The sequence below is a fragment of the Hippopotamus amphibius genome, chromosome 5 (genome assembly GCF_030028045.1).
Source record: "Hippopotamus amphibius kiboko isolate mHipAmp2 chromosome 5, mHipAmp2.hap2, whole genome shotgun sequence".
In the NCBI taxonomy this organism is placed as follows: Eukaryota; Metazoa; Chordata; class Mammalia; order Artiodactyla; family Hippopotamidae; genus Hippopotamus; species Hippopotamus amphibius.
In genome coordinates, this window is record NC_080190.1 from 33400160 (window position 1) to 33427512 (window position 27353).

Here is a 27353-nt window from a genome sequence, read left to right on the forward strand (position 1 = left end):
TGCAAATATATTTTTTAAACTTAGCATGTCTTGTGCCTAGTGTATGGTACTCACTCAAGAAATCTAACATTATTTAAAAAACAATACAATTACTAGACAATATATAATGAAGAAATAATCCTTTAAAAATGCTTACAGTGAACACCTTGATAAGTTTGTTAATTCGGCTGTGAAAGAAAGTTGTGGCACCAAGGTAACTGGACTTATTCTTTCAATATCTGTTTCTTCAAATTCTGAAGCTAAATATGAGAAGCTCTAGAAACGGAAAAATAAATATATAATTTATAGTGTAAGTTCATTGCTTAGGACAATTATTCTTAAAATTAAACTTTTATTTCTTATATTTGCCATTTTGCTGGGTAATTGTCACAAATACCAAGATTTTCTATTCTACTGAATAAATATTAGTTAAGATGAGTTGAATGTTATTTTGCAATATAAATACCTCCTGTTTCTCCCCATTCTTAAATGCTTTTCCTTCAGTTTTCTTCTCAGTCTCAGACATTTTGGACAATTCTTCTTGTTTTTGTTCATCACATTTATTCCTTTTCATCCTAATTAATAATAGAATTATTTAAAGCAGAAATAATGGAATGACTTGAGGGTTGTTAGAGATCTTGCCAACACACACACAACACCACAATCCCTTACGTCAAATAATTTTACATTCCAAGGAAATTATCAGTATGATACACACACACATATATGAATATATATAAAACTTTATAAGCTTGTTCTCAGTTTTCACAGATTCTCCCTATTTAGTAAATTTACCATTAGCATCTTCAGCCCTTTCTAAGGACATCAAGAAACCTTCTCTCTGGTGAAAGTAAGGAACCAAGGAGCATGGAAGATATAAATTTAAGGGCACACCATGTTTCCTCTCATTTTTCTTCTTCTCATATTTTAAAAAAAATTTTTGGCCATGCCACGTGCCATGTAGGATCTTAGTTCCCTGACCAGGGATCAAACCTGCACCCCCTGCAGTAGAAGCATGGAGTCTTAACCGCTGGACTACCAGGGAAGTACCTCTCATAATTTTTAGGCTGTGGAAACATGAGCACGTGTAAGGGTAGGACACTGTAGGAATATTAAGTGGTAAATCTCAGTTATACTCCTTGGGGTTTATGCATAAACAGTAAGCAGTTCATGACATTACTACTACCACTGTTACAACTACCACCACCACCACCACCACCAACTACTACTGCTAGTAGTAGTAGTAGAAGTAGTAGCTACCTCTTTCATTGTACTTACCAAGCACATGCCAGGCAATGTTTCAAGTACTTAACACATACTAACTCATTTAATTCTCACAGCAACCCTACGAAGTAGGTACTATTACTATTCCTCTTCTATTAGTAGTCCAGCAAAACCCCAGTTCTCTGGAACCCTTTCAGAAAATAATTGGTCTGGGAGTTGATTTTTCCTGATAGCAGGGGTTTATTCCCTTCAGTAAAAAGTTTAGTTTTTTTGTTTTTAATCCTTTAAAAAGGAGATCCTTTGATAAGATACTATATGCTCTGTTGGGAATAAAAAATGGTGCAGTTGCTTTGGAAAACAGTCTGGCAGTTCCTCATAATGTTAAGCACTGAGTTACCATATGACCTGGCAAGTCATAGGTTCCTAGGTTATACACCCAAGAGAAATAAAAAATATATCTACACACGTGAGGAGTGAATGCTAATAGGAAGATAATTTCTACCAAGGAGGTGGGGTGACTAAAATGTTATAAAATGTTAATTGTGGTGATGCTTGCACAATGTTGCGAACATACTAAAAACCATTGAACTGTACACTTTAAATGGATGAACTGTATAGTATGTGAATTATATCTCACAATCATTGTAAAATATCATATACTTTTTGCCTTCTGCAGCAAAATATAAGGAACCTAGTGTAGACACTACCTTTACGGGCTTGAGACCAGACTCCCTGTGTTGGAAGCCCAGACCCATTACTGGCACTATGGAATTCGGGCAAGTTACTTAAGTACTCTATGCCTTACTTTTTTCATCTGAAAATGGGGTTGTTATCAGAATTAAATGCACTAATTCATATAAAGTGCTCAGTCCAATGCTTGGAGTATAACAAACACTCAATAAATATTATTATTGTTTTCCTCTGATTCAGGGTAATCAATATGAACATCAATTAACATTGTTTAACACAATGTCTCTCAAACTTTGTCACATATTAAACTCACCTGGGGATATTTTCAAAGTTCTTGATGCTCAGACCATACCTCACACCAACTAAATCATAATAGTGGTTTTTTGATCTCTCCCAGGTGATTCCAATGTAACTTAGGCAATGTACAGTATTTAGACAATAGGTATTTTGATACGCAGTCTCTTTTTGAGGAGATCACTGAGACAGTGATCTTGGATCCATAGCTTCCCCCTTTCTATTCAGTAGCTCTGGGAAATGACATGGATTTTCCTGCTTGAATAGCTTGCTATTTCTGAATCTTTTTAAAACCCCTTTGACAGTTATCTGGATACCCTCTGGGTAAGTAGGAGCCTAACAGAGAACACAGGTGAAGTAATACATAGGAATCTGGTTCACCGTGCTATTTATCAGTACTGTGGTTTAGGTTCAGTAGCCAAAATACAACAAGGTCTGTGGCTACTTACCCAGCCAGTTTCTCTAAGTTTAATGTAGTGTTTGACAAGGAAAATTATTGCCTGAATGAGAAAACAGGACTATATCCTCAACTTCCTGCTATTTTATTCTGCCACCATCACTTCATAAAACCTGCTCTAATTTCTCAATCAACAACCTCCATGTGAAGAAATCCAATGAACATTTTTAGTCCTAGACTTAACTGATACTTCAGAACCATTAAACACACTTAACCACTCCCCTTTCTTTGTCTCTGTGGCAAAACATTCTAACTGGTGTTTCTCTGTCCCTCCTCTGGTTTCTCCTCCTTTATCAAGACACTCAAGATTTAGCTCTCAGCCCCCTTTTCATCTCTTTCTCTACTCTCTCCCTAAGCATATTCATGCACAGGTACAGCTTCAATTACTATTACCCTGCCACAGCATTCAGCACAAGGCATACATCCATACATACAGAATTCAGTACAAACCATACATCCAGCTGCCCATTCAACTGCTTTATTAGAAGCTTAACAACTTCTATATGCCCAAAACCAATATATGAAGAAAAGATAACCTGAGCTCCGTGTCTAGGTCCCAGGTTTTCCTGTCATAAGCACTGTCTTTCCCATAGGCCTGGCTACGAGCTTATTCAGTTAGGGTTCACAAGATGAAGGCTTGTGGTGAGGTCGCTGGTGATAAACCTAGCCTGGGAACAGAGTTCCCAGGAGTATCTTCAAACATCAGCTTTTCTAGTTGATTAGAACGATACTTTGCTCAAGTGAAATGCCCCATTTTAGCACAGCTGGAGCTAGCTAGTCTGGTTTGGGCCAGCCTCATCACTGACACTGTGGGGTTTAGTTCAGAAGTCTACAGGAACAATCTGGAGAGGCAAACCCAAGTCAGAGTCCACTGGGAAAGTTGACTGGTGAATGTCAGAAGGAACAAATGCAAAGGGTCTCAGGTGGGACTGGAGTTTAGTAGAATAATAGTAGGTGGTGAGCAGGCAATATTGGTCCAGAGCTACTGTTCTGAACAAGCTTATGGCGTCCGTGACTCTCCTTTTCTGAAGAGGGGTTCATAATGCATGAGTGTGTTAGACTGGTTTAAAAGATGAGAGGCAAGTCAGCAAGTTCACATGAATTCAGGAGTCTAAGATAAACAAAGGTCCGTGCTGGGTTAGGTTTAGAAACTGTCAGAAGCACTTTTGTTAAAAACTACTATAGCAGGAAAAAAATCCTTTTTTTCTTTTTAAACATCTTAATTGCCTGAAATTATACTAATATTTTATAGTTTGGAAAAACAAAAGACCCAGGACCACAGCTTGTGGGAGAGAACCAGTTATTTCACTGTGGGTTACAAACAGCTCAAGTGATTAACAAGCAAAGGTTTTAATTTGTAACTGTCTCCTCCACTAGATATGTTTTTGTGACTTACATGTTCCATCTAGGAGTATGATTGCTGGGTCTATGTTTGACTTTATCAGAAAGTGCCAGACTGTTTCCGAAGTAGCTATCCCATTCTACATTTCCACCAGCCATCAATGAGAGCTCCTGTTGCTTTGCCAGCATTTGTTATTGCCTTTTTCTTTTATTTCTTTTTCCTCTTTTTTTTTTTTTTTGATTTTAGCCATTCTAACAGATGTGTAGTGTATCCCACTGTAGTTTTTTTAAAATAAATTTATTTATTTATTGGCTGCATTGCTGTACATGGGCTTTCTCTAGTTGCGGCTAGTAGGGGCTACTCTTCATTGTGGTGCGTGGGCTCCTCACTGTGGTGGCTTCTCTTGTTGCAGAGCATGGGCTCTAGGCACGTGGGCTTCAGTAGTTGCAGCACACAGGCTCACTAGTTGTGGTTCACAGGCTCTAAAGTGCAGGCTCATTAGTTGTGGTGCATGGGCTCAGTTGCTCCGCGGCACGTGGGATCTTCACAGAGCAGGGATTGAACCCGTGTCCTCTGCATTGGCAGGCGGATTCTTAACCAGTGTTCCACCTAGGAAGTCCCCCTACTGTAGTTTTAATTTGCTTTTCCTTATTGACATGACATAATGCTGAGCATCGTTTCCTGTGTTCGTTTGCTATCCATATACCTTTGATGAAGTGCCTCTTCAAATCTTTTGCTCATTTTTAAATTGAGTTGTCTTATTAAATTCTAAGTATTGTCTATACATTCAAGATACAAGTTCTTTGTTGACTATATCAAATAGTTGACTAGCCTCTGGACTTTTTTTCCCCAGTTACTATGAATTACCAGTTATTCGTGGGCAACTCCTCAGGAGACCTATAAGAACAAATAGAGCAGCCACTCACCTCTGAAACTGTAATTTTATTGAGGTGCTTGTAAACCCTTGCCGTTGTCGAAGGGATTTTATCTGTTTCCAAGTCCGTAATATACTGTGTAGTAGGGAGGAGTCCTTTTCCTTTTCTAAGTCATAGAGCTGTTTTGTATTACTACAATGATAATGTTAGATTAAAAATATGTTAGTGGTTTAGAACTACAGTACAAGTCATTACAAATGGCCTGGAAGAATGTATTGTACTAACTCTTCTGGGCCCCCTACCCTTTTTTTTTTCATTTTAACCACATCTTGATATAGAGAATTAAGTTCCATTTAGAGACCCATGCCTCTTAAAGATTTTTCACTATTCAAAAGTGCTCTGCTAACATCCATATATTTCCAGACTTCCTGGACATTCTGTACTATATTTACTAGACCTTTTTCAGATTAACAATTAGAACCATTGCTTCAAACTTAGAGGTATTGGGTTGGCCAAAAAGTGTTGTATTTTTGTAGCTATTTGTCCCTTCCATGTGAATGTTTACATTCTTTGGCATAAAGTTGTTTAAAGTACACAGCATCTGTAGTAATGTCCCTTTCTTGATATTGTATATTGCATATCTGTGCAGTTTTTTTTATCAGCCTTACTAGAGCTTATCAATTTTTTATCAAATATCTTAGCTTTCTAATTTATCTTATTAATTTCTGTTCTCTTTATTTCATTCCTTCTATCCTTTCCCCTAGCTTCTTAAGAAAGATGTTTAGCTCATTAATTTCCAACCTTTCTTTTTCTCCAATATATGTATTTAAATAAACAAATTTTCCTTTGAGAACTATCTTATCTGTACCTAAAATGGTTTAGTTTTTTACCAGTAAAGTCATATTCATTTTTTATTAGGAAATTCAAAACATTTTCCAATGATCAATATGATATCTTCTCTAATTAACAAATTATTTAGACATGTATTTATTAATTTCCAAACATGGAGATTTCCTAGCGATACTTTTATATTTTTGTATTGGGTTTCTGCATTGAATGATTTAAATCCTTTGAACATATTGAGACTTAGATTTATTGAGATAACATAAGGTCAGTTTTTGTAAATGTTACATGTGTTCTTGAAGAGAGTGGTATTTTGCAGTTGTTGGGTACAATATTCTACAAATATATCAAGTCAAGTTTATTAATCATGTTGTTCAAATCTTTTATATCCTTAATGAGATTTTTTCCTTTATTTGTTCCATCAATTACTGAGACTAATATGTTAAAACTGCCCAATGTGGGCTTCCTAAGTGGCGCAGTGGTTAAGAATCCGCCTGCCAATGCAGGGCACACAGGTTCGATCCCTTGCCCGGGAAGATCCCACATGCCGCGGAGCAACTAAGCCCATGTGGCACAACTACTGAGCTTGTGCTTTAGAGCCCGTGAGCCACAACTATTGAGCCCATGTGCTGCAACTACTGAAGCCCACGTGCCTAGAGCCTGTGCTCCGCAACAAGAGAAGCCATGGCAATGAGGAGCCTGCACATCAACTAAAGAAAGCCCGTGCACAGCAAAAAAAGACCCAACACAGCCAATAAAATAAATTAAATAAATAAATAAATTTATTAAAAAAAAACAAACTGCCCAATGCAGTTGTGAATTTGCTACTTCTCCTTGTATTTCTGTCAAATTTTGCTTTATATATTTTGAAGCCATATTATTATATGCATATATGTATATGTATGTGTGTGTGTGTGTACACACATGTGAATTAAACCATATATTCCAATGAGGCCCTCTAGCTCTAGTAAATTTCTAGTAAAGCTTTTTACCTTAAAGATCTATTTTATCTTATATTAACATAGCTATGCCAGCTTTCTTTATGTGGCATATTTTTTCCATTAGTTCTATTCTCTAACTTTCTATATCCCTATGCTCTAGATAACTCTGTTCTGAATAACATATAACTGGATTTTTAAAAATCCTATTATCTTTATCCAGTCTAGATAAAAATGGATCACTTACCACTTAGACATATTTAGGTTTAACTCCACTATTTTCTTTTATGTTTTCTCCTTGTCTCATTGGTCTCTATAGTTCCTTTACTCTATTTTTTTTTTTTGTCTTCTTTTGGATTGGTTGAGTATTTTTTTATTATCCCATTTTCCTCTTCAATTGATTTGGAAGTTATATCTTTTTATTCTCTTCCTTTTGAGGTCATAAGTTAAAATCTAAGTCCTTGATTTATCAAAGTCTAATATTAAGCTTTACCTTTACTCTCCTCCTAGTCAATGCAAGCATCTTTAATTACATTTACCCGTCTCCATTCTAAAAGTTTTATATTTTAACTCTCTATATTTTTATACCCCATAAGACATCATTACATCATTACATGATTGTTCATTGAGACTTAGCCACATATTTACCACTCTTTGCTTCTCAATCCTTCCTTATTTGCTCTGTGTTCCTTATGCCAGTGACTGTTCTTTGCCTTAAGTTGTAGTTCATCTTATAAATAACACTAGTTTATTGTCTTATAAATGATGGTTTCTATTCATTCACTCATTCATTCAACTACTATTTATTGAGAGTTTACTATGTGCCAGTACTTGTATAAGGCATATGTCAACTTCCTCAAGTAATATTGTTCACAATTAACAAGGTTATTCTAGGAAACCAATTATCTAAAATAACTTGCTTCTAGTGGTTAAGAGTTTCTAGAACCATTTCAGGTCAATGGGCAGGGAGTCAGGGAAATTCTTTAACTATCAAATCACTCTCATAGTTGTCGTATATTTGTGCATAGTTTAACTTTCTACCCAAAAAGTACCTCCCAGAGAGCTTTCCTGCTTTTGGAGATTCCTTGACACATAATCATGTGCTGTCTTGAAATTATTTTTCCAGTTATTTTATACTTTCCTAACTTCTCTTCTCAACTAGTCTATTAGCCAATGGTTCCCAATTTGTAGACCATGTTTTTTTACAGGGGTCCTTAACTCTATATACTCTTTTAGTATTGTTTTTAGACTGAATTAATAATGTATCTTACACATATGTGTATGTGGGCTAATTTTCAAACATATACAAACACTTGAGATAAATATAATCCAAGTCAACTGAAAGGTGTTAGTAAACTCATAGTAGTTTTTAATCAATGTGTATTTTTTAAAATAAATAGATTGTAAAACTACAATGACTTTCATGTCACATTTCTATGAAATATTTTTACACAAAAATGGGTTTTTACAAAAGGTTGGAACCATTTCTGTAATTGCCTAAAGACTAAGGATCTTCAGTAATCCCATTTCTGGGTATATACCTGGAAAAAATGAAAGCTCTAATTCGAAAAGATATATGCACCCCAATGTTCATAGCAGCACTATTTACAATAGCCAAGATGTGGAAACAATCCCCAAGGGCCTATCAACAGATGACTGGCTTAAGAAAAAAAATATACATGTGTATTATATAAAATATATATTATAAAATACACACACACACACTGGACTTTTAGCCATAAAAAAGAATGGACTATTGTAATTTGCAGCAACATATGGACCTAGAGAATATTTTATTAGTGAAGTAAGTCAGGAAGAGAAAGACAAATACTATATGATATCATTTATATGTGGAATCTAAAAAATAATACAAATGAATCTATACATAAAACAGAAACAAACTCACAGACATAGAAAAGAAATTTATGGTTATCAAAGGGGAGAAGGAGAGAAGGAGGAACAAATTAGAAGTACTGGATTAACAGATACAAACTACTATACCTAAAATAGATAAGCAACAAATATTTACTGTATAGCACAGGGAATTATATTCAATATCTCATAATAACCTATAATGAAATATAATTTGAAAAAAATACAACTGAATCACTTTACTGTACACCTGAAAGTAACAAAATATTGTAAATCAGCTATACTTCAATTTTAAAAAAAGAGTAAGGATATTGTTATTTTCTTATTTTATAGCTTCCATAGCATTGCATATTACTCTGTCTAAAGAAGGTACTTAATAAGTGCTTGATGAATACATGAATGGCCTAAAACCTACCTTATCTGCCAATAATAATCCTGTAAAGATTTTCTTGTCAGCTGGCTTACTTCCAAATTTTCATTTGCTAATTTGGTAGCATCCGTCAGTGCTTTAAGCTACAACAAAGAAAAGAGCTTTTTTGGTGCATTTCATCCACTCGTTACCATCACTCCAATTCACCTGTAGGTCTAGGTAGATGCAGCAGAAGCACAAGTGTATAACTTTTTGTGTATTACTGTCTTGTCTTCCAAAATATATTTTACATAAGCACTTTGCGGCAGAACTGAGAAGAGCCTCCATATTTGTCTAAGAAATAAACATTATATCTTGAAATTCCTAGGTAACCAGTTTAGCAATTAATACGAAGAAACGCCAGTCAATCAAGATGGCAGACTGAGCACAGGAATCTATCTTATCTTCTATCTAAAATCCCATGGTGGCCTTGCAGACGCCACTACCCCTGAGCCTCCCACACAGGCTAGCCATGGTCAATCCCACCATGTTCTTCAACATCGCCATTGACGGCGAGCCCTTGGGCTGCGTCTCCTTCGAGCTGTTTGCAGACAAAGTTCCAAAGACAGCAGACAACTTTCGTGCTCTGAGCACTGGGGAGAAAGGCTTTGGTTATAAAGGTTCCTGCTTTCACAGAATAATTCTGAGATTTATGTGCCAGGGTGGTGACTTCACATGCCACGATGGCACTGTTGGCAAGTCCATCCACGGGGAGAAATTTGATGAGGAGAATTTCCTCCTGAAGCATACGGGTCCCCGCATCTTGTCCATGGCAAATGCTCACCCCAGCACAAATGGTTCCCAGTTTTTCATCTGCACTGCCAAGAATGAGTGGTTGGATGGCAAGCATGTGGTCCTTGGCAAGGTGAAAGAGGGCATGAATATCGTGGAAGCCATGGAGCGCTTTTGGTCCAGGAATGGCAAGACCAGCAAGAAGATCACCATTGCCGTCTGTGGACAAATCTAATAAATTTGACTTGTGTTTTATCTTAACCACCAGACCATTCCCTCTGTAGCTCAGGAGAGCACCCCTTCATTCCCCTCTGCTCGAAATATCCTGTAATCTCTGTGCTATCACTGCAGTTCTTTGGGTTCCATATTTTCCTTATTCCCCTCCAAGTTTAGCTGAATTGAAAAGTTAAGTTTATGATTATGAAATAAAAACTAAACAACAAAAATATAATAAAATAAAATCCAATGGTTACAGAAAAGATATCTATCTGTCTTTATCAATATCCACTGCCATCATCACAACCATACCTATACATGTATTTTATAATTACATCTACATCTGCATCTCTCTATAAAGGAATAAACGTATAACAACATAGGAAAACAAGTAAAATGAAACCAACAAAATACACTGAGGAAAGTATAAAATAGAGAGAAATATTCAGAGAATATCGACAGAAATAAAACCAGAGGAGACTATACCCTAAAACGTGCAGAAGAAGTCCATCACAGGGACAGTTTGTGGGAATTCCCAAGACTAGAGTCAATTAATATAAACTTTCACTGCAAGACAAAAGAGAAGACCTCAATAAATGTGAAGACATACTACATTCCTGGATGAGGAAACCCAATTTTTTATAAAAAAAAAAAATTCTGTCAAAATTAATATAACATAATGCAATTACAATAAAAATGATCTTTTTAAATTTTTTTTTAATTTATTTTTTTGGGGGGTACACCAAGTTCAATCATTTGTTTTTATACACACATCCCCATATTCCCTCCCTCCCTCGAGTCCCCCCCTTTTTAAATTTTTTATTGGAGGATAGTTGACTTACAATGTTGTGTTAGTTTTAGGTGTATAGCAGAGTGAATTAGTTATATATATATACATATATCCACTCTTTTTAGATTCTTTTGGTAATAGGATCTTTAAAATAGAAGTTGACAAGCTAATTCTTAGATTCATATAGAAGATCAACTCTATAAGTACATGCAAATACACCCTAGAAAAAACCAATGAGGAGGCACTTATCCTTATAAATTATAATTTAATAATTAAGTATAATAATTAAAACAGAGCAGAACTAGACCAATATGTCAGGGGAGTAGATAGTCCTTAAATCAATGTAAACATGTGAAGTTGGTTTACAATAAAGGCAGAATTTTAAATCAGAAGGAAAATTATTGTGTTTAGATATTAGGCTAACCTTTTAGGGGAAGGAAATTGCGTTAAAGCCTGACCTCACAAGACACAGATATAAATTCTAGATAGAATAAAAAGCTAGAAATTACACATATACACACATGCATTATTAGGAGAATATATAGAAAGATATCTTTATAATTTTGGTTTGCCAGACACGATTGGTTGCCCTTGAATACTCATTTTTCTTGGTTGGCAGAACCCAATTTTTTTCAGTTGCTCAGTATTCTTCCATTTATTTCAGTGTAAACCCTGATTAGGCTAGCCATTTGTAGCAATGTAATTCTTCTCGCTAGTGACTGGTTTAGCCATGATCATGTGATATAATTCTAGGCAATGAGACATGGGGGAGATCTGCTGTGGTGTAGGGGAAAGGTTGGAGAGGGCTCTCCAAGGGACACTCTAGGTTGCATATTGTGTGTCTGGCCAGCATGCCTTCAGCTGGAGCAGCCACTCTGTTAGTTCCCAAGAGAGGAGCTAACCAAGTCAACTTTCTGAAGATGAAGATTAGAAAGAGAGAAAAACCAGGGTTGTTGATGGTATTGTTGAGCCACCAAATTAACCAACTGTAGAGCTGCCCTAACTTGGGACTTTGATACAGAAGGTAATACTTTTCCCTATTGTTTATAGCAACTGAGAGTTTTCTGTGAATTGTAACCAAAGGTATGCTGATTGTTATAAATCCAGGAAGTTTAGTAAGTGAACAACAAAACCTAAGATCCCCAAAGAAAAAAACCAACAGATTTGACCTCATAAAATTTTAAATATTTCCAAGAGATAGGAAAAATGAAATTAAAAAGCAAGAAACAGAATGGGACAAAAACACACAAAACACATTCAAAAGACATATATCTTGTACAGACTTGCATCCTCTGTGTGTGTGTGTGCATGTGTATATATGTGTATGTGTATATATATGAGAACTCATAGAATAAAGATAAACAAAGCTACAGAAAAATAAGCAATAATATCAACTACTGGTTAGGACTCTGGGAATTGGGCTCTGTCCTCTACTGTCAGTGAAAATTCAAACTGAAAACCTTTTCTGGAAAGGCAATTCATTATAATAAAATTTAAACTTCATGTACCCTTACCCTTGACCAAAAAATTTCACTTCTATGACTCTAGCCTACAGAAGTTTTCACATGTGTGCTTGAATATATGGGTACACGGATGTTCACTGCTTTATTATTTGTAATCATAAAAAGATGAAAATGACCTAAGTGTTGTGAATGGAGAGTGATCAAACATATTAAAATACAGGTATATATAGTGATATGGAAAAAGCTCCAAGATGCAGAATTAATTTTAAAAAACCAAGTTGCCAAATAATACATATGGGAAGATACAATTTATGTTAAAAACTATCATGGCACATGTATACACAGAGATACATGGAAAAGAGAACTTTAAAGCCGTAGTTCAAACCATGAGGTGAAGATTGAAGTAGGGCTGTCACACTCTGAAACTTTCAAACTGAATCTTTTACAATGAGAATGTATTCCTGTATTACTTGTGTAATTTAAAAAAAAAATAGAGGGAAAAATAGCAGAACCTTGCAAAGCTGAGGACCCTTTCTACTCTCTAATACTGACTGCAACATTTGTCCATGTTCTTTAAGTGAGAATCACACCCATATAAAGGGACATATCCCAGTTTAAGAATTCCTTGGATGTCAGTAAGTCTTCCACTACTTTGAACTTGGTTTGAACACACTGAGAACAAGCAGAGCCACACATTTCACACCGAGGGACTAAAAGCATACCTGAATTATAAATCAGTATTTTGGCAGGAGACCAATGGACACACTGCAACCCCTGACCTTTTCCCCTCCTCCTACTGTTCTTCGCCTCTTTCATTTTAGAAGGGCATGCACATGACCTACCAAATTTCTCTTCTTACAATTTACCAGGAAATGGAGAAAATGTTTATGTGCACATAAGAGAATAAATTGAAGAAAAGTAATAATCAGCTAAGAAATTACTTTTGGCTCCTAAGAATCAAAATCAAAATAATAATAAGTTACAAGTAATGATCCCCAAATGTTATTTTAGAGCCATGCTACATGAAAAACAAATGTAGAGTTTTTATGTACAGTAGTAGATAGTACTCTAGTGAAATATAATTGATATTGCTAGATGAGACTTCAAAGACTATACAATACTGTTGGAAAACTGTCTATTAAGTAGAAATCTATAAATCAAATCACTTTTTCAATGACCTACATCTTAATTTCAGAGTTGGTTCCTTCATTCATAAAAACAATGGTCATATTAAACTAAAAGTTAGGATATGCAATATTTGCTTCAGGAAATATTCTGATATTATTAATTCATGGTCTTCACCTATCAAGTTCTCCCAAACAACTGCTACATGAAAATTCAATCAAATGGATTAAGTCTTGGGGCTTTTGCACTTGTATTTTAAAAAGCAGATATATTAAGGTACAATTCATTTCCAGCCTATTGGAATGTCTTGGTGACTCTCTTAGGCTTGAATATTTAATTAAATACCTCACTAAATATTTATTTTTAACTGTATTAATTAGCTTAATGAGACCTATCAAAATTTCTTTTCAGAGAGAACACCAGTTAACAAAATGCTCATGTATCAAAAACTCAGCACAGAATCTAGATGAGAGGTAGAAATTCGTAAAAAAAATCAGTGGGTACTCCTTTGATTTCACCTCAGTCTTTATGACATCATTAGATGACTACTTGGATTAATCATTCTCAGACTAAGATTCTTCATATTTGATAGGAGATTCAAGATCACTAATATTTTTATCAAAAATACTTTCTCACAAGATTTAAAACAGCCATTTGGCTCTTTTAAATAGTAATCATTTCAAATATTCTTCTTGAGTCATAGGACCAAGAATACCATTGATTAGCAAACCATTTATAAATGCTAAATATCCTGCAGGATATGTTTGAGGCTGCCTGCCTGGCCAGTTAATTCCTATAGTTTCTTTTCAGGAAAACTGAAATCAACCATTCTTTTATTTGGTTAAACATTCAAAGTGCTAAAGGAAAATATTCAATGATAGCTTGGTCTGTACTAAGAAGTTTGTTTTCTCTGTCAATATTAAAGGATCAGCTCTGTAAATATAATGAAAACCATTCTCACCTTCTCATAAAGCAGCTGAGGTAAATTCTGTTGCTGCCTCTCCTTAAAACACTCATAAAGTTGGAGCAGCCTAGCACATAATACTTGTTCTTGATTGAAGAGAGGATGATGACTGAATTGCAAACCCACAATGTTGAGATCTAATTGGTACATTTCCCTTTGACCTTCCATTTTGTTCCTGATAGAGCTTTCTAGATCAGAGTTCACTGCCTTTTAAAGAAAAATATTTACACAATGTTAATTTGACTCTATTTCTTTTGAAATTATGAGTAATTTCTTATAAGAGTAACATGTTAACTGTAAGAAAATTAAGAGTTACAGAAAAGCAAAAAACAATTATTTGCTCCTTCTCCCTTAAAATTGATTATAGCCCTTGATTTCATACAATATATTCATATTGCAGCATTTTAATCATCCTGCTATAAACTACTGTCATCTACCGTACTATTGTGTGCTGGTAGAGGTTGAACTTTCAAGTTATAAGCCCCCAAATAATTTCCTATAGGAGCACTATGAAAACTGGTGTTTAGAACTGGTGGGTCAGTAGTTTGCTATGTGATGATCTAATAGTCATCTGTGGCCAGAGATAAATGGCAAACCGTTATTAAAACATTGTTGCTGAGTGAATATGTTGGTGCTCCCCTGGAAAATTCCCTGGAGGGGCCTGGACTCTCTAAGCAAATGTTACCTTATAAGGAAACCATCTTTCTTTATACATGAGACTGTCTCCATCTGTAAACCAGACTGTCCCTAAATTAGTTGAAGTCCCTAGGCCTTAGATTATATTCAAGATGATTCGACTATGTTTTAGTACACTACTCTGAATTTAAGCACATGTTCAAAGAATATGCATGTGACTGGTTTTTAGTGATACAATTTGAGAAGGTTAGTGGGTTACTTAGCACATACAGCCTAATTCATGAATGGCTAGCCACTCCTGATATGAGCCATGACTGCATCCACCTGAGAAAAACAGAGCATGAGCTCTTTCTAGATCAACCTGCAGTAGCAGAACATACCCTCCAGTCTGGGACATTGTTATCATACTTGTTATCACACTGAAAAAACTGCTGTCCCACCCCTGACCTGGTGTGGCACATCCTGTGCTTCTCAAGGACTACAGGTCACCAGGGTGATGCCTACATCTCTCCCTCCCTCCACTCTTCTGAGCTAGGAATCGTCTCCTTTTTCCTCACTGGGTTGATGGGAGGCAAGAAACTAGTCCAAAAGCTTGTTTTTGTCTTATCCTTACCTTGTAAGTCTCTATTCTCCATGTAAAGGCCAGCTCAGAGGGGGAAACCTGCACTTAATTCCACCTGCAAAGCTTAGTAATTGGTAGTAAATTGGTCATAAACCAGGCAAAACCACCAAGGAAATAAACAGTTTCCATTTTAAACAACCAAATTATAAATGAATAATTCTGGAAATTCAGGTTGCTAAGCTAGAGATGCCTGTCTTATGAAGCAGATTCGGCACTGGACAAATAACCGTGTTTCTTACTTGCTTTGGGTTTCTACTGGAATAACACAAGCCTCTGCCCTTGGTCCTGTCCTATTCAATACCTACTGATTGTGGCACTCAGATGCTAAAGAAGGGTAGCTGAGATGGTGGAATATCCAACAATAGTTGAAGGAAGGAAGTTTACACTGGAAAGCAAAAGCTAAAGGTAGAAGTAGCCTTCAAATATCTGAAGAGCTGTCACATAAGTGAAGTAGTTTATGAGTTCTTTATGGCCAAAGTCAAAAAAGCAATAGTCATCCAGCAGGCAGATTTTAATTCAACACAGAAAACAACAAACAATTAGAACTGGCTAGTAATGGAATGAGTTCTCTTGGGAGATGGTAAGCTCCATGACACTGGTTAAAAGCAGTAGCTGACTGAAGGAATTATAGGAACTTCTAACCCAGGTAAGTGTGTTAGACCATAAAAACAAAGATCTAGGCAACAATGAATCAAAAACCAGATGAAAGCACAAAAACATCGAAGCTGTTACATGGCATAACAAATAAAAACAAAAACAGACACTTTCAGGGACCCAGATACTGGAGTTAACCAGATATAGACTTTAAAGCAGCTATTATTAATGTGTTTTAAAAATAGAGTAAAAGAGAAAATACACGAAAAGATGAGAAGATGAAAACACAGATAATTTCACAAGAAAACTGGGTTATATACAGAAGAATCAAATGTCAAAGGAACACTTCAAAGCTAAAAATATACTGAAAATACTGAAGAATTCATTAGATGGGTGATTCTGGAAATATAGTGGCTGTATAGTTTTAGACCCAGGCACACCTCATTTTATTGCACTTTGCTTTACTGTACTTTTCAGATACTGTGTTTTTTACAAATTGAAGATTCATGGCAGTCCTGTGTTGAGCAAGTCTGTCAGCGCCATTTTTCTCACAGCATTTGCTCAACTCCTGTCTCTGTGTCACATTTTGGTAATGGTGATCTGTGGTCAATGATCTTTGATGTTATTCTTGCAAAAAAATTACAACTCGCTGAAAGCTCAGATGACAGCAATTTTTAGCAATAAAGTATTTTTAAATTCAGGTATGTACACTGGGGTTTGTTTAGACATAATGCTATTGAATACTTAATGAACTACAGTGTAGTATAAATATAACTTTTATATGCACTTTTGGAATTTTCAGAAACCAAAAAATTCATTCGACTTGCTTTGTTGAGATATTGCTTTGTTTGTGGTAGTCTAGAACCGAACCCACAATATCTCTGAGGTATGCCCATATGCCCAAATCTCTACATAAAACAGGCAAAACCCTGGTGTGATTCCATCCTGCGCAGCTGTTCTTCGGGACAGTAGTCGTTAAATTCCGTCCGCCTTCTCTCTCACCTAAGCGCATGCCACCAACCCATGGAAGATTTGATGGGCATGGACATGAGCCCCCTGAGGCCCCAGAACCATATTCTCGGTTGTGAACTAAAGGCCAACAAAGATGATGACTTTAAGGTGGATAATGATGAAAATGAGCCCAGTCACCTTTAAGAACGGTCAGTTTAGGGGCTGGGGCAAAGGATGAATTGCACATTGTTGAAGCAGATGTGATGAATTATGAAGGCAGTCCAATTAAAGTAACACTGGCACTTTGAAAATGTCTGCACAGCCAACGGTTTCTCTTGGGGGCTTTGAAATAACACCACCTGTGGTCTTACGGTTGAAGTGTGGTTCAGGGCCTGTGCATATGAGTGGACAGCACTTAGTAGCTGTGGAGGAGGATGCAGAGTCAGAAGATGAAGAGGAGGAGGATGTGAAACTCCCATGTATATCTGGAAAGCACTCTGCCCCTGGAAGTGGTAGCAAGGTTCCACAGAAAAAAGTAAAACTTGCTGCTGATGAAGATGAAGATGGTGATGATGAAGATGATGCTGATGCTGATTTTGATGATGAGGAAACTGAAGAAAAAGCTCCAGTAAAGAAATCTGTACGAGATACTCCAGTCAAAAATGCACAAAAATCAAACCACAATGGAAAAGACTCAAAACCATCAACATCAAGATCAAAATGTCAAGAATCCTTCAAAAAACAGGAAAAAACTCCCAAAACGCTGAAAGGACCTAGCTCTGTAGAAGACATTAAAGCAAAAATGGAAGCAAGTATAGAAAAAGCACATTGAACAATCCTGGGCACTACTGGTAAATTAAGCCCAAAGATGGGGAGAGAGGAAAAGGAGAGACAAATATAGTCCACACTGAGTATCATCAACAATCCAGACTGAAGTTAATCTCAATCCCCTTTCCTGATTTGCCACCCACCCATGCCCCCTTCCAGGCTGGAAGCAATCTCTTGGTCTCCTAAAACACTTTCTTTTGACTGCTGTGATTCAGTGAACTTTACACTTTTCTTTCTATTACTTGTGCATTTGCCTCACTTTGACCATGTTTTAATCACGTTTGTATCTCCCTAGCTGCTCATTAAATATTTGAATCAAACAAACAAACAAACAAACAAACAGGCAGAACAACTACACAGTAAAACCAAAAATCCATGGATGAGATTTCAATCAAAACTACATCATAAAACATCCCCCATGAAAATGCAAGTGGGTGGAGATAAACCACTAACAGTAAGATCTGCATAGTGTTGGTGACTGTATAAAGGTTTTACTGTTCTGCATAAGGATAATGTCACTCTTCCAGTTTTGCTCTTCTCTATCGAGACTGTTTTGGCTATTCAGGGTCCTTAGACGTTCCATATGAATTTGAGAACTGTTTTTCTATTTCTGTGAAAAATACCATTGGGATTTTGATAGGGATTGCATTGAACCTGTAGATTGCTTTTGGTTGTGTGGACATTTTAACAATACTAAGTCTTCCAATCCACAAACACAGGATGTGTTTCTATTGGATAGTCTTTTATTGTTTTAAAAAATGTCTATAATAAAAAAACATTTCCACAAATAAATTTCTGGGCCAAGACAGATTCATCAGTGAATTCTTCTAAACATTTAAGGAAGAAATAACACCAATCTTACACAATTCTCCCAGAAAAGAGAAAAAGAGGGAACACTCCCCAAATTGTGTTGAAGCCAGAGTAACCTTGATGGAAATCTGACATTAAGAGGGAAAAAAATCAAAGAAAAAGTTATCTCAGGAACATATATGCAAAAATCTTAAACAAAATATTAGCAAATCAAATTCAGTAATATATAAAAATAAAATGCATCACAAATGGGATTTATTTCACAAATATTTGAAAATCAGTATAACTCACCACATTAAAAGTATTAAGAAAGTACTACTGCAACATTTAATGGCTTAGAGAAAGCATCTGATAAATTTCAACACTCATTCATTATAAAAATCTTTGTATATGTCTTTAATTTTAAAAGTAGGACAATTAATTAAAGCTTAAATGGATTTTGTATGGTTGGTAAAATATTTTCTTAGCAGCAAAAAGTTTCGGAGTATTTTCAGAAGATTCTGAAAGAAATTTATGAGTGGTATAAAGATACAAAAAACATATTACAACATAAGGCAGATTTTTTTTTTTAATTTTCTAGATTCTCTGGGAAAGAAAGAAACTGTGGAGAAGAAAAGAGAGCATATATCATATGGAAAGAAGATCCTCACATAAGGAGGATAAGATAAGGAGGCCTCCAAAAGTAAAAGATAATTAAAAATTAAAAGAAAACTTAGACATTAAGCCTAAACTAGAAGGAATACAAAAACAAAAACCACAGAATGCTTTTTTTCTTAAGGCAAAAAAGGAGAAATCTTTTCAAATAAAAAAGTAAATGAAGAAGGGGAAATAATTCAGTGGATGGATTTAACAGGAGATTAAACATAGTAGAAAATAAGCTAAGTGAAATTAGCTCATATAAATCTCTTCAGTTTAGGGAGAAACCGCACCTCTTATGTAGGCTGAGAAGTATCAGCCTTATAAGGAACTAAGTGCTCTTGCTGTTAAAATATTGCAGCTACTGGAATATGCAAGAAATATAGAAAGGCAACTGTAAAGAGCATTAACTACAGAAGGCACCTAATTACTAGAAAAGGAGAACTCACAGGTTTAAAGCAACAGAGGGAATAGAGAATAAAGTTCTGTAAGTACAGCTGACCTTTAAACAACATGGCTTTGAACTGAGCTTGTCCACTTATATACAGATTTATTCAATAGTTATAGTATCTGTATTTTCATTTTACAGAACTTTAAATTAACTAAGTGTAGGGAAAAGTTGGTGTTCAATTAGAGATCACAACATGTGGAATCAAAAGAACTAGGGTTTGAGTCCTGATCCTATCCACGCTATCTCAGCTTCCTGCCCTTTGGTGAGTAACTTACCAATTTCTTCATTTTTGAGGCAGAGAGAGCCGTACGCAGATTTTTGACTGCATGGAGGTTGGTGCCCCAACCACAGCATTGTTCAAGGGTCAACTGTATTTTTAGGAAGTTTTATTTCCACTTTGTATCTACTTTCAACTATATTTCCTATATATGGAATGGTTAAGGCAAGTGATTGAGCAATTAGGTTTTTGTACATAATTCTTATTTAATGTTTTTCACACCAAATTTTTAATATAACTATTTCTCTTTAAATATTTCCTCTTGTTAGGTTAATGGACTGCTAATTTTCATCTTTTAGAATACACATAAATTTGTTTCTTTAATTATAATAGATATTCATTTCTGAAATTTAGAAAATAGAAAAGAGTATAAAAAAGAAAATAAAAATAATCCTATGTCCTACTATCCAGAGATAATTATTAACTACATTTTCTAGTCTTCTTATCTGTTACACATATATGTACGTACTTATTCATTACCTATTTTTATAAAATTAGGAGCGTGTGAAATTTTGCATTGTGCCTTTTTAACTTTACATTTTATTTTGAGCACTTTTCCATATGATTAAATATTCCTTGAAAGCATAGTTTCAATGGCTATTTAATATTTCATCATAGTTTTGCCTTTACTAGACTTACTAACATTTTTAAAAGGTGAATTAACACCACAAAAATAAGTATATAAGTTATAACTGATATACAAGAATTCTAACCATAATCACAAATAAACTGTTGTTGGTTACCTTCCTGTATATGGTCTTCAGTGCTGGATTTAAAGGTTCCTTGCTTATGTTTAGTCTGAAATTCCATGACCGTCTAATAGGTGAAGGTAATGACATTATTTCTCCACTTTCTTCAAACCAACACTTCCCCTATCAAAAATATTTAAGAATGTAGTAACTAAACATCACACTAAAAACAAATGTCACATACTATCAGTGAGTTGTTTAGCTTGTTAGCTAGTGAACTTGCCTCTTCTAGTTTAAGCAGGCGATTTTCCACTTTGTTGCAGGTCTTTTTACATATTTCTGGCTTTTTCTGAATGTAGAATCCTTCTTCTTCTAAAATGCGTGGCATCATATCTTTTGGAAGTTTAAGTTGGTTGATCACTTAATAACAAAACCTAGATATTACTTTAAAGTCCAAAATATTAAACTGGTACTGAGCAAACAAATAGCAAAAGGGAACTATCATATACTCTACCACTAAAGCCTAGCAGAAAGTCTAAATACTCACACACACACACACACACACACACACACACACAGAGTGAATGAGCTCTTTAAACCAATTCCCTTTAACTCAGAGAAAGCATGAAGAACAAATACAGAAAGCGTTCTATAATTTTAGACCTGTACTTTTTATCTATCCAGCATACAAAGAAGCTATCATCCTATAATATATTTTTTTTTTTTTGGGGGGGTACACCAGGTTCAATCAACTGTTTTTATACACATATCCCCATATTCCCTCCCTTCCTTGACGCCCCCCCCTCGATTCCCCCCCACCCTCCCTGCCCCAGTCCTCTAAGGCATCTTCCATCCTCGAGTTGGACTCCCTTTGTTATACAACAACTTCCCACTGACTATTTTACAGTTGGTAGTATATATATGTCTGTACTACTCTCCCGCTTCTTCTCAGTTTCCCCTTCACCCCCCGCCCCCTCCCATACCTCGAGTTCTCCAGTCCATTCCCTGTATCTGCTTCCCTGTTCTTGTCACTGAGTTCATCAGTACCATTTTTAGATTCCGTACATGTGAGTTAGCATACAATATTTGTCTTTCTCTTTCTGTCTTTCTCTTTCTTATCATCCTATAATATGATTCATTAATGACTTGAATATTTTATTGTAAAAAAAAAAACTTTACCTGGAGAACTACTTGGAACAAAAATATTTGCCTGTTGTTTTTTCATTTGTTCTTGATCATCTTCATAATCGGCGGCCTTTACTTCAAGTAAATCTGGGAAAATGACTTCTTGCATAAAATCTTCATCTTGGCCCTCAGAAAAGTTTTGTAAATTATCACCAAGTGAAAAATGTTTGTGGTAACTATCATTTACTGATCTCTGTTGAATACCAAAAAGAAAAATAAGTATACATGCTTGTCCCCAATGATTAATATGCAGAGAAATGAAACGTACTAGAATCTTGCTGTGAAATCTTTCTGATCTATGCCACCCAGTTCAAGTTCAAGCTGAAACCGTGTTACAATGAACTCTCACTGAACATAGGGGAACTCATTTAAGGCTTAATATTATAAAATGTGATTTTCTGTAGCCTTTCATTGCAATTCTCAATGAAAGGCTACTGAAAAAGAACTACAATTCAAGTCTTTCCTCTCCATGGAAAATGTTCTGAGATATTAGACTATGATATTTCAGCTGCTGAGAATTCACAATGCAGGGCAAAGTCTAGAGACATCAAGCCATGTGCTCTTCAGCCCCTTTTTTTCTCACCATTCAGAAAGAAGTACTACCTAAGGTGATGTGGAGCAGTCATGCTATTTTCTGGATGATATTTAAGAAAAAAAGAAAGAAAAGTAAAGATACAAATAGAAGTCTGTAGCAGTGTGATTGATTACAGTAAATTTCTGAAATATGATATGTAAAAGTTATAATCTGAATATAGGTATTGAAACAGATATATTACTAAATATAAAAATGTATACTTTTGGGAGGGAATACGGGAATATGTGTATAAAAACAGATGATTGAACTTGGTGTACCCCCCCAAAAATAATAAATAAATAAAATTTTTAAAAAATGTATACTTTTACATAATATTAGAAATTTTATATGCGTCTCTTCACAAAAAAGAGACCAATTTATTTTGGATGACTTTAGTTGTCTAACTTAAAATCTACATATATTGAAAGAGAAAAGGAGACAGAGTATGTGAGTCATGCAAATAAAAATCCCTTAATTTTAAAAAACATACATTTAGGGATAAATAATTAAATAAAAAGAATTAATCATATTATTCCTTTGAATAGATAACCATGCATGGCCTTGATCAACTCTGACAAAATTAAGTGAGTAACATGGTTAAGTATCACCTCGGTTCATATCAAGTCATCACATCATCCCGGTCATTCCCTATATCCCCGTCATTAAGTCATGAAAGTATTTATATCCAGAAATCTTTGTGGCATCATTTTCAGAAGTCAAACAAGATATGACACTGATACCTAGGAGTAAGATTTGGAGGATCTTCACATAGAAGATCTCTTTGAAGATTCCAATCATAGACATAGAGGGGCTCTTTGTTCCTGCTGGAGCTCCCACTACCAAACTACCTTTACTGCACCCTTCGTGTGGGCCAGAGCTTTCAACCTGCCTTCAGAGGTGAGATCTGCCTTGATGGCTGAGTCATGTCAGGCTCTCATCTTGGATCCCAGCCTTTTATTTATGATGATGTAGGTGTCTTTCATGAAACCTACCCCACTAAATCTACCTATATTTTTAGCTGGAGACAAGCTATGATCTCAACCAATATAATCACGTTCCTGGTCTTCACTATGCAGCTCACAGCAGAGCAGTGTCTGTGCTGTTAGCTGTTGTGTGACAGGAAGCATGAGGTCAGAAGGCATCCACCTAATTTTCCATGCATAAGTCTAGATGAATACACCTAAGTATGGTGTGCTAAAAGAGAGAGAGAGAAAGAGGGAGAATGATTGATTCTCCCCTTTCTCCAGGCAGGAAGGAGCCACAGTCAAACTCAGCCCCCCACAAAACAGTAGCTTTCTCCTGCCTGTGATGAGGACAGTAGTTTCCCATGGGCCCCAAAGTTACCATATGCAGGGCAGATGGCTTTTCCAAACAACTCCTCTAAACAACCCACATCCAAACCTGGACTTCCTTGTGCCCAAATAGCCTATTTGCCCCACTGACCTCATTTCTCTCGCGTCTTTCCTGTAAGAAGGAAAAGCAGCCACAACCCACAGCGCCTCACCCTGGTGCACTCTGCTGGGTGGACCGCCTCTTGTTTTCCCAGAAAAGTCCACTCCTTAACCCACATCATGGAATTTGGGGAGATCAGCTGACCTGGCAGAGCATGTGCATGTCTGACACTCCCTGATTCACTATTCACTCAAACATGGAGTGCCTAATATGTTCAAGGAAGAAAATAAACAAAAAGACAGAAATACACACGAGGTGGTGATAAACATCATGAAGAAAAATGATGCAAGATAAGTGGATAGAGAATACTGGGATGAGGGGTTGGGGGGTACTATCACATAAGGTTGGCAGGCACAGCATTTTTAATTATGTGTCATTTGAACAGAGACCCAAAGGTAGTGAGGGAGAGAGTATGAGGATAAGAGAAGAGCTTTCTAGATAGTTAAAAGGAGCAAAGTTCCTGAGGCAGGAACAGGAAGGAGGCCAGTATGGCTGGAGTTGGGTGGCAGAAAGGGAAAGTAGTGAGAAAGGAAGTCAGAGAGGTCGTAAGGTCATGTAGGCCGTGGAAGCCCCTGTAAGGACTTCAGCTTTGTTGTTGTTTTTTTTAAGATAGTAAACCATTAGAAGGTATTAAAAAAAATGGTCTTAGATTTTAACGGAATCACTCTGACTACAGTATGGTATAGAAAATAGACTATTGGGGCAATAGTAAAAATAGAGGGAGGCTATGGCAATGATCTGGATGAGAGGTTATGGCCACAGAGACTAGGTTGTGCCACGGGAGGTGGTGAAAAGTGGGTCAGATTCTGGAATATGTTGAAGGTAGAACCAACAGGATTTGTGACAAACTGGGTATGAGGCATGTGAGTAAAGGTGCATCCAAGGTTTGGCTGAGCAATTGGAAAAATGGAATTGCTATACTGTGATTCTATTTGTATAAAAGTCTATGTGTGCATGTACAGGTATAAGCATAGAGAATGGTATGAAAAAATGATAACAGTGGTTTATCTCAGAGCAGTGGGATTTTGCATGATTTTTATTTTCTTCTTCATGGTTTTCTGCATTGTTTTTATAATGTATACACTTCATTTGTGAGATTTTTTTAAAGATAAAGCTCTTTCCTATGGAACAAACAACAACAAAAAAGGAATGAAAAGACTGGAGCAGGATACAGGAGTCAAAGAAAGGGGGATGGGGGAGACTGAGGAGTAAGTAGAAAGGGAAATGGGGCCCCAAGAGGGACTCAAAAGGAGGATCTGAAGGATTTGGAAATGACTGAGAGGTGTCAGGGGATACTGGGTACAACTCTGGAAGTATGGGAGAGGGCTCAAGGAAACTGTAGAGAGATCCGAAGGGAGAGAGGAAGGGAGAAAGTAGAAGGAACAGGAGCAGAAGGGAGATCAATGAGAGTGACAAATCAGGAGATGGGGAAAGACTAGTGAGACTGATTAAGACTGGGGGAGGGACTTCCCTGGTGGTGCAGTGGTTAAGAATTCACTTGCCAATGCAGGGGACATGAGTTCGAGCCCTGGTCTGGGAAGATCCCACATGCTGGGAAGCAACCAAGCCTGTGCACCACAACTACTGAGCCTGTGCTCTAGAGCCTGTGTGCCACAACTACTGAAGTCCACGCGCCTAGAAGCCCATGCTCCACGGTAAGAGAGGCAACCACAATGAGAAGCCCGTGCACCCCAATGAAGAGTAGCCCCTACTCGGCACAACTAGAGAAAGCCCGCACGCAGCAATGAAGACCCAATGCAGCCAATAAATAAATAAATTAATTAAAAAAAAAAAAAGACTGGAGGAAAGCACAGCCCAAGAATAACAGGGGGCTGAGGAGTTTGAGAGGAACTGGGAAGAACTGACAGAAATTAGAAGGGTCTGGGATTGAACGAGGAGGGATGAAGAATGGGGAATCAATGAAGCGTAACAGAGATTACAGAGAACAACGTGGGGCACTTGCATAAAAGAACAAGAAGAACAAACGAAAACACAGGCTTTGGGGCTGACAGCCTGCACTTCCCGGCTCTATCAATTCTTACCCCGGTGTGCGTGTTTCCTCACCTATAAAATAGAGATGATAATAACGCCTGCCTCACAGGGTTATTATGAGGATCGAATGATACAATCCACATTAAAAATTTAGAATATCATTGGGCACCCAGTAAGCACTCAGTAAATGTTAGGAATTATTATTATGAATAGCTTCTCAATTCAAAGAGAAGGCAGCTCAATAATAAAAAATTTCATCTCCCATCAAGTATTTCATTGTATGCCTTTAATAAAGAGTTATTTCTCCCGAGAATGAGGATGTGGGAAGAAGGGAAACAAATCCAACCTGCTCTGCAGACTGGCCTAACGCTGAGTCTTCTTCACCACTCAGAATGAAAAACGAAAGACCTCCATCCAGTGAGACTTCAGTCTGCAGGTTAAACAATGGTAAACCAGTATTCAGCGTTGAAGTGAAAGCTTTTTCTGCTTTTAAGGGAAAGAAATACTTTTCTGTAATATGGTAATAGTAACTGTATCTTACTCAAGGACAAATAGCAGTAGGAGACAGTATCAAGTTATATTTAACTTTGAGTCTGTCTGGCTCATGAATTATTTTTGTATTTTGTTTGTTTTTAAGGCCTGGTAACTAATTAAAAAAACAATAAAATTGCAGCATTATTTCCAATAGCCAAGATATGGAAACAACCTAAGTGTCCATCAACAGATGAATGGATAAAGAAGTTTTACACACACACACACACACACACACACAAGTACTATTCAGCCATAAGAAGAATGAAATCTTGCCATTTGTGACAACATGGATGGCCCTTGAGGGCACTACGCTAAATGAAATAAGTCAGACAGAGAAAGACAAATACCATATGATTTCACTTATAGGTGAAATTTTAAAAAAGCAAAATAAAAAAAATCAAGCTGATAGATACAGACAACAGATCGGTGGTTGCCAGAGGCAGGGGGCGGGGGCAGTAGGCAAAATGGGTGAGGGGGGGTCAAAAGGTACAAACTTCCAGTTATAAAATAAATAAGCCTTGGGGATATAATGCACAGTATGGTGACTATTGTTAATAATGCTGTACTGCACATTGGAAAGTTGCTAAGAGAGTAAATCTTAAAAGTCCTCATCTCAAGAAAAAAAACTTTTTTTCGTAACTACGTAACTTTTTTGATGTAACTTTTTTGATGACAGACTTATTGTGGTGATCATTTCCCAATATATGCAAATATTGAATCCTTATGTCATACACCTGAAACTAATGTTATGTGTCAATTATGTCTCAATTAGAAAATTCTAAGAATTAAAAATTAAAAAATAAAAACATAGGATCCAAATCTTCTCCATCTTCCCAAACTATCTCTTTATGCTAATCAGAGTATCAAGAGCATCACCTTACAGTATGATCACAATGTGGACTCAGGACA

At 36.4% G+C, this 27353-nt stretch overlaps 2 protein-coding genes and 1 pseudogene across 2 annotated transcripts in view; 2 read left to right on the forward strand and 1 right to left on the reverse strand.

Moving 5' to 3' along the window:
* CC2D2B (coiled-coil and C2 domain containing 2B) overlaps positions 1-27353 on the reverse strand; it is a 96271-nt gene that overhangs the window by 63143 nt on the left and 5775 nt on the right. The window contains 9 exon segments of the mRNA XM_057736949.1: positions 137-255; positions 446-554; positions 4913-5053; positions 8930-9027; positions 14211-14420; positions 20762-20890; positions 20991-21127; positions 21887-22085; positions 26257-26340. Of these exon segments, the coding sequence (XP_057592932.1) occupies positions 137-255; positions 446-554; positions 4913-5053; positions 8930-9027; positions 14211-14420; positions 20762-20890; positions 20991-21127; positions 21887-22085; positions 26257-26340 (1226 nt within the window).
* Positions 9396-9890, forward strand: LOC130853450 (peptidyl-prolyl cis-trans isomerase A-like). Its single transcript, XM_057735356.1, has one exon. The coding sequence runs from the start codon at positions 9396-9398 to the stop codon at positions 9888-9890; it is 495 nt and encodes a 164-aa protein (XP_057591339.1).
* On the forward strand, positions 17089-18139 carry LOC130853449 (nucleophosmin-like; annotated as a pseudogene).

What these genes read in the sequence shown, in the direction of transcription:
- LOC130853450 (XM_057735356.1), top strand. Translation starts at nt 9,396, where the DNA reads ATGGTCAATCCCACCATGTTCTTCAACATCGCCATTGACGGCGAGCCC.